Source organism: Candoia aspera, chromosome 1, assembly GCF_035149785.1.
Source record: "Candoia aspera isolate rCanAsp1 chromosome 1, rCanAsp1.hap2, whole genome shotgun sequence".
Taxonomy (NCBI): domain Eukaryota; kingdom Metazoa; phylum Chordata; class Lepidosauria; order Squamata; family Boidae; genus Candoia; species Candoia aspera.
In genome coordinates this window covers 126,930,593-126,939,303 of record NC_086153.1, presented here as the reverse complement: position 1 = coordinate 126,939,303, position 8,711 = coordinate 126,930,593, and the positions used below count along the sequence as shown (strand labels likewise).

General features: G+C 36.8%; 1 protein-coding gene across 1 annotated transcript in view; it reads right to left on the bottom strand.

Annotated features, from left to right (window-relative positions):
* Nucleotides 1–3,203: 3,203 nt before the first annotated feature.
* The window catches only part of LOC134493463 (protein eyes shut homolog), a 529,249-nt gene continuing 523,741 nt past the window's right edge, over nt 3,204–8,711 (bottom strand). The window contains 2 exon segments of the mRNA XM_063298062.1: nt 3,204–4,406; nt 7,372–7,533. Coding sequence (XP_063154132.1) covers nt 3,214–4,406; nt 7,372–7,533 — 1,355 coding nt within the window. The 3' untranslated portion in view covers nt 3,204–3,213.

Below are 8,711 nucleotides of genomic sequence, written 5' to 3'. Positions count from 1 at the left end.
AGCAGGAGCAGGGGTATAAAGGGTGAAGTGATATTCATTATTGGTGGCTTTTAAACAAAAACAAAAACATGGATTTGTCTCCTTCATGTGAATTGATGAGTTGACCAGTGGAAAAAGGTAGCTCTCATAGCTCTTACGTTTTTGCAACGAGTGCCATGCTGCTGCAAAGGAATATCTGTATCATAGACAGTAATTTATGGAATCACTAATTGACTGTGGTTGTTAGATTTATGAGTTATAGTTTAAGGTTCCTGCACTCTTGCTCTGGATAATAATTGGAACTTCCTGAGCAGACACCAATAATGATTTTTTAATTTTATTTTGAACTTTATTGGGGAGAAGACTCTGAAGGGAGCTAGAATCATGTGAAGGTCTTGAATTTCTTCAGCCAGTGTCTTAATATAGCAAGGGTCATGGACTGTTTGGAATTAGCATGATGACCATGGTGATATACTATGTCTGGATCGTATTACCACTTTGCAGTAGGAACACTGGCAGTAATCAAAAACTTCATTTAACAGAGGTTGTCTTTGGTATAAAAGAAGTGGAAGTTTTGCAGAAATGTCATAGACCAAGTGGAAAGCTCTCCTTTGATTTCTTCAAATAAAAGACAATAATTTGGAAAAGCATCATCCATTCTGATACCCAGAAGTGGTGGCCTATTTTCATTAGCTGTTCTGCAAGATTCCCCAATCTTCTGAAGCAAATGTGAAGGGCACATGGGAGGAAATTGCAAGAGAAAAGTAATTTTCCATCAATTGATACAGTTGGATGCAATCCATTTTTTACCTGCAAGCAACTATTTTTTTTTAATTTAGAAAAACATATTGAATTGAAAACCTTTCCAAATGATTTAAATATTTTATTAGATAGAAAGGAAAATGCAAGGATAGAATTTTAACTTTTTAGTGATCAAATTTCATATAGAACAAATCTATTTTTATTCATATGTATTTGAATGTTTGTGTAGAAGTGTAAGATGTTTCAGAGCAAAGTCGTCTCATAATCATTAGGACAAGCCTGCAGGTAAGCTTGTGAACAGACTGTTTAGGAGATTAGCGCTTCAAAGACTGAAATGTTAAGTGCACTTTGACACTTGCACATAAATATGACTAGGAGTAGTGGGTTAACCTCAGTATGAAGAAAAGTTTAAAAATACTAAAAAGTTGCTATGTATGCCCCCCTCCCTCTAAAATACTTCCTCTGTAGATACACTCAGAAATACGGCATCAGGTATTGTAAAAATCTATTATGATTTTCTTTAATACTTTGTCCTGAGATGTTATTTGATATTATAGTGACATTGTTAGGTAATCACTCTGGAGGAATTTTGCCTTTTAAGATAGGATATGAGTACGTCGCGAAAGCGTCCCCCCAAAGGGTCAGACATAACTCAGTGCTTGCACAGGGGACCTTTCACCTCACACCATGAGTAAAAGAGATGAATACAATATTACAGTTTGTTTAATTGCAGAATGAGCAAAGGGCAGTGCAGATTGAGAATCACATTTTTCATTGGTTCAACATTTTCCATGCCTCAAAGTCCTTACAAATAGAAATCTAGGATAACAAAATTAGATTGACTAGGAACGTTCTCCTATTTTGTTGTTACAGATTTCAAATAAGAGCTGAGAAGTTCTTACCCTAAAATAGAGAAGAACATACAAAGAAATGGAGTTACTAAAAATGTAGGGATTAAAGGAATAATCTAAGGCTTTCCAAAACATTTCAACAAAATAAAGTGAAGAGGTGACATGTGTTTTGAGACATAATTTAGGGCATGAGGGACAGCAACACAAAAGGGGCGGGGATGATCCAGGGAATTTCAATACATGTGGGAGGAAAGAAGTATTAAAATGCGGCTCCCTTAGGTGTAACCTAAACTATAGGCTATGTTAGAGTTCATTCTACTGACCAGAATTTTTGGAGTGGGTAGCTCTAATCTAATAAATGAATAATATCAACAACTTGGGGAAACTAAGAGATGGTTTTGAAGAAATGTACCTTACAGATCTAAGATATATGTAGAGATTAAAATGAGTATTTTCTAACAAAATAATGCTCCTATAATTTGTCCATCAGTCTTCCAAGTTTCCATAGCTTCTTTGTTTAATGCTTATATTCTTGCATTTTAGCAAGAATATTCCTGCTTCCAAGGATTTAATTGCTCTCAGTGATAGCTGAGTTCCCCAAGTACTATATATTGTATTGTTTTTCTCCCTGAAAAATGTGGCTTTTGTAAGAATTGTGAGCATGTTTTGTTTGCATTGTACTTGGCATTTATTTTTGGAATACATTCTAAAATTGAAGAAAAATCTATCTGAAATTTATTAATCATTTTTACATTTTGATTTGATTTAATTGTTCCCTAAATAGAAAGCTGATCACAAAATAAAAATAGAAAATAAAAGTTCGCTGCTTTCAAAATAATATTTAATATTGCTTGCATTGACATTAAACTATGTAACCCATGCTCAACTATTAGCTGATATATTTTAATGACAATTGTGTGATATGGTAAGTATAAATAACGAAAATGCAAATAAGTATAAGCAAAATTGACTCCATTTTTGAACTGTCACCTCCATGTTGTGTGTTTGTGATGGTAAACCCTTTGACCCTGGTTGACTTGATATTTAGTCTGAATATTTAAGTTTCTTGGAGATTAAAAGTTTTGCAGTTCAGAGTCTCAGAGAAATGTCAGTTTAGCTCAGATTAAAATCATACATAGATAGTTGAGGATAGGAAGTAGAGATGAAACTTAGGGAAGAGTGAAAAATATATTAATTTGAAAGGTTTCTTTCACAATTAAAATGCAGGGGGGTTATTCTGGTGATGGTGCTGAGGAATATTAGGAAAGATCAAGAGAAAAGTAGCTAAAAAATGGGACAAAGTCAGCAATGGTCTGAAAAGCATAAAAACCTGGGAAGGAAGAATCAAACTGAAACCAGGATTGAGGTAAACAAACGACCTACAAGTCAGACTGCATTATTAGAAGAATTTTGTGGGCAATTAAGGAGCATAGAAACAGCTCATGAAAGCCGTAGTGTTAAGTTTAGTTTTTTTAAAAAATTAAGCAGCCAAGCCATAGGCCATAGATTTCAAGTACTCTATTATGGACCTTATTTGGTTATACCTGCCCTGAGTCTACCAGAGCGAGCCGCTATAACAAATTTAAATAAATCACAGCCTTGTCTGGTATCTGTTACTTAGTTACTCCTTATCGCCACTATATACATTATATCCTTGTCCCTTAATTAGATTTATTTTTTTTGAATCCTGAAAAAGAGCAACATCCTTAATTTTACCAACTAGTTCTTGCTTAAATAGCCCTGAGGTGACAGTACTTACTCTCCTATCAAGTCCAAACCCTCCAAAATAGCAAATGCCTCCATAATTTAGAACAGTATATTTTCTTTGTGGATCCAGATCTTCAAAAAGAACGAGTTCCTCATCAAGATATACTTTAATGAGAGTCCTGTTTTGTACAATGGCAACAAAATACCATTGTTTGCAGCATAGTGTCTGTCTGCGGTGAATAAGAGGGACAGCAATTCTTTCCCCTAGGTTAACTACAACTTTCAGCATTCCGTTCTCAAGTCCTACTGCAAGGAAATCATTATCTTCATCCTCTGCCTTTCCTAACCAAACAAGTAAACCATCCATTTGAGTGGTGGTAAAATTTAAAGATAACATAGTAAATCTGAGATCTCTTTTTTCATAACTGGGATCTGTGTACTTGATATATGAATTGCCTATAAACTTTGCAATAAAAAATGAGAGCTGTTTTTCACACCATAGGCCTGTCCAGCCAAGTTTACATGCACATGTATATGAAAATAAAACAGGGTTATGTATACAAACACTTCCATGTAGACACTTACTATGTGAACAATGAATAGACTGCTCACATGTCTTCCCCATCCATTGCTTAGGGCACAAGCAAGAAAAACCCGACTCTACAACTTTACATTTCCCGTCATTTTTGCATACTCTGTACCCACAAGGAGTTCCATCACAGTCACCTACATTGGAACCACCTTTAGCTCCTTTCTCAGTGAGTTTTAATTCTTTGCTATTGACAAGGATCTCTCGAATGCAGCCAGTAAAGCCAGTGGGCTCATCCTTAATTGCCCTGGGATTAATCAGATTTAAGGAAGGTAATCCTCCTACATAGAAATCAGTTTGTGTATCTAAGGAAGTCATGCTGTTGGTAGCTTTTTGAGTTATATTGATTCCATCAAGATCCAAGTAGCCTTCGTTACCAACTCTTCCTGCTTTAATTAAAAGCCAAGTCTTATTTGTGCTGTGTACAGGTTGAAATGTCTGTAAAACTACTGTTCTGTCCCCAAGGTTGTAACGTAGTTGTACATATCCATTTACCAAGGTGATACTTAGGAAGTCACCTAAAGAGAAGAAGATAAAAATTAGTATCTGTGAGCAGCAAAAGATTTAACAAAACATTAAATCAGCTTTCAGCAGCTTGGTATCTTCCATATGCGTCAACATTACAACATCCAGAATTCCAAGCCAGCGTTGGATATCATGTTTCTATTACTCTGCAATCTGAAGATACGCAGATGAATCTCATGGTACTTGTTTGTTAAGGTTTACAGAACTAGCAAAAAAAATTAAGGGTTGCATTGCTAAGATTTACATAATGGCAGCTGAAGAAAAGGGTTTGGGGTTTGTTTGTTACATAATAAATATGCTTTGCAAGCTAAGCAACAGCAACCTCTTTCTTTTCTTTCGGATGCTACTAACAATACTCCTGGGCCTTCCATCATTCTAAATACGTTTGCTTTGGCAGGCTCCTTGGAAGGCAGGCATGACAGATGGCAAACTCTATTTTGATTCTCTCTCAGTTCTTCAGGGCTCAGTGGTTCTGATAGGTAAAATGGATGTTACAAATAAGGTTCTCCACCAAAGAAGACATTGGAGTTGGAAGGGAGGAGTCTGTGAATGAAACAGATGTTTGTGGCACCATGTGAATTTCCTACTGGGGCTTTCTCTTCTGTTACACATACTCTTTTCCTAAATACAGTTCAAAGTAAGCCTCTTTGGATTTAAATAGAAATCACTTTCAAGCAATTGTACTCAAGACTGTGTTTTTGACTACAGAGTGTGGTTATCTTATGATTTTTCCAAAGAAAGAATTAGGAGCCCCCCCCCCCTTTTTTTTTTTTTTCTTTTAGATGTCCTGGGTTTGGGTTTGATGAGGGCTGGGGACATTGTGTTTTTGCCCCAACCTTCTCATTGCCACTTTTCATACAGTTCCAGACTTAGCCTTGTCAGTCATTTTTGTAGCCCTGAGACCAGCAAGCAAAATACATATTTTAAGGAAAAATAAAATCCCTCTTCTTTCAGGACTGTAGTATTCCTTTACAATGCTGTGAATAGATCCCACTTGACCTGCTGTAAGATGAAGAACTCCAAATGGTGTTAAAAAGAGAGAGAGCAAAAGGTTCACTGAGATATGTAGTTGTGCATGCTTCTTACAGTTGGGTTTGATGTGGGTGCATGCCTGTGTATTCTTGAGAATGGCTCAGGGTAGGGTGAGGAGTGGCAAACTTAAAAAATAAAACACATTTCCCAACCAGTGAACCTGGATGGAAAAGTATTCTTACTGCCACTTTTAAGAGTTGCAATTGGTCGTTAAAAGAACACATTCCCTTTTCATTGTATTTGAAATTGCACATCCTATTTTAGTTTTAAAATAATATTTCAAGCTAAGGAATCAGTGGCCTACCTTCCTTAAAATATGGATCCAACTGGAAAAAAATAACTGCTGTAAGGTGATGTATTTTAATGCTAAAACCAGACTTTTCTTTGGAATTGTCACCTTTTGTTCACAAGCTTTTGTACAGGTGACCTGTGCAAAGGCATAATTTAATAGATCATCCACCATTTTCCTTGTACTACCTTCACCACATCACAGGAAATCTAGTTGTTTTTCTTAAAGTCCAAAGAACAGAGATGCACAGCACCTGTGGCTTGTTTGGAAGGGCATAGTTTAAACTTAGACACTGACATAGCAGGGGCTTTGACCTACTGCATTCATGTTTGAAGGGGCTAAGAGAGAAAATGCTTCCATTTTGTTCTTTTTAAAGACTACATTTATAATGCGCAAAGAAGCAAACAATTGAGAGGGAGGTAGTAAGTTGAATAGCACGGGATAGCAAGATACCCTTCACTTTATTTGCATAGCCTTTCTTAGAGGCAGAAGAATGAGAGAAGCTACCTTGAACTCAGGCTCAGAAAAGTTTGGGAAGTAAAAGACAACTTTCAGTCCTTTTACAGGCTTCTTCACAGACCCGTTCCATCATGGGCACAAATCCTCCTCTTGATACTTCTTCAGTTCATGCCAGTGCAGCAGCACAGAGCCTTGAAAGAAGTCTAGGGGAAAGAGCACCTGACTGAACAAAGCCCCCTTTCCCCATCTTTTTTACCAAGACAAATCTTCATGCTTTTAAAATCTTTTCCATTGTGAGATGTCCTTGATTTTCCTCTCAGAGTTCAGAAGCAAAGAGAATAAATACATTCCATGATCTTATCTTTAAACCTCCATTATTTTATACTGGTAAAAAAACACACATATTATTTTTATTTCAGAAATGTAAAAGCATTTGCACAAATTAAAGAAAAACGAGTAGCAAGCAAATGGTACAAAAATGGCAATAGGGGCTAAGGTGAGAAGTATGGCAAAAATGGCAATGGAACTGAATCTGAGAAGCCACTTCAGTGTTGATAACTGGCTGCATCAGAGAACTAATAACTGGCTGGTTTCTTTCATCATTCCAGGAATGAGGCATGAGTGAAGCTTGATGGGTCTGTAGGCCAAAGGGGACAGTGCTTGTTGCCCTTCTGGCCACGAGTTGGCCTGGAAAGCTGGAATAGACCTTCAAACGGGAGGTTCTCCATCCCTGCTGTATCCCTTTGAAACAGTATCAGGAAGTATTTAAAGCAGAAGTTTCTGAAATGAACAGAGATTATGGGAGCAGATGAAAGGCCCAGAAAATATGGCAGTGTCACACCCTTTGGATAGGACAGAATGACATTAACTGCCCAGAAAATAGGATTATTTCTGAAATATGTAAAATCTGCATGTTTCTCAGAGCTACTGACTGTGTTAGGAGCTGCCTGCCTGGAAGTACCCTTGTTTTGCTGCTTCCAGACCCTTCTAATACTGCTTTAACTATAATGGTACAGCTTGAGTGCATTTTTTTTACTATAACAAGGGCAAGTAAGTCATACACTATTATTATTATTTCATTCATCTCATGCAAAACCATGAAACACTGTAATCAGATCAAGTAATATTTCATTTGACCATTTTTTTCTTATCATATAATAATATAATGAAAGCCTGACCTGATCGTGGGCTCAGGTGCTGAGCAGTGTAAAAGAGGATGCCATTTCCTGAAAATGTTTGGAATTGCAACTGGATGTGAACCTTGTGTCGAATGTTGAAGGGCTCAAATGACATCCAAGAAGATTTGCTGTTACTGAATGATGCATCACTTATGGTTAAGGCTATGAAACATAACAGGAAAGAGATTTCATCTTTACTAATAGCAGAATGTTTTAAGATTTGTTTAGCCCTTATACACAATATGTATACATTAATCCCAACCTAAATTCCTCTCTGCTAATTTACCCTTAAACTAATTTACTGCATTTTATATTAAATTTAGAAACAAGAAATGTCATATTTGGTGAGCAGGGCTACCTAGTTTTATGCAACATCTAATGGATCTGAACAGGGATGCAGTCAAGTCTCATATTATGTGTCTTCTTTATATTAAGGAAAGCTTCTATTCAAAGAAAAGTTCTGGAAAAGGGAAAACAGAGATACAGTACATATACTTATGACAATTTGGGGTAGTACAGGTAGGCTGGAATCTTCTGCAAATTTTCTGAACCACACTGATTATGCATGGACTGGTGACATCGTATTGAACTGCATCATCATACTGCATTGGTTTATTTGCTGGGGTTGGATAATAAGTGACCCTCCGATCTGCAAACTCTGCTTGCAGGTAGTATCCAAGCACTCACTAGTAACCATCTTGCTTTAAAAAAAGTGTCATCTTCACGAAATATGTATTTTTCCCTCCTGTTTCACTAATTAAACCAAGTATTTTCCAGCAGAATGTTTCAAGGCTATGTGCAAGAGTACCATGATCCTTTATCAAAGAATCCACACAATTGTGCTGCTTGTTGACTGGGCCACAAAGCATACTGTGCTTAGAAATACAGTAAGAAGTTTCATGTCTTGTGATAGGTCTGGAAAGTAACTGTTCTTTATCCCTTTATAGAATGACAAGTGTGTTCAAAAACAAAAACTCTGATACCAACATGTTCCTAAATGTTAGGACTTTAAGGTAAAATCCCAGTTGACCAATTAGAATCACAGGACTTTGTTGACTTTACAAGCACTGTTGCTACAATGTGTTTCTCTTTCCCTCTTGCACTCATTATTCTCTGCCAGGTGTCTTACAATGCACCCCAGGTCACCAATCCCATATTTGTCTTCTAGGTTTATCTGTTGTCATGGATGCTTCTCTCTCTAGATAATAATTTGCATTGCTGCTTTGTGCTACCTGCACTCCCATTTCATTACAGGAGAGTCTTTTTAGCATTTGACCTCAGGAACATCCATGAATCTTGAAGTGAACAGCAATGGCAATGCTGCACATGGCAGGTACTTA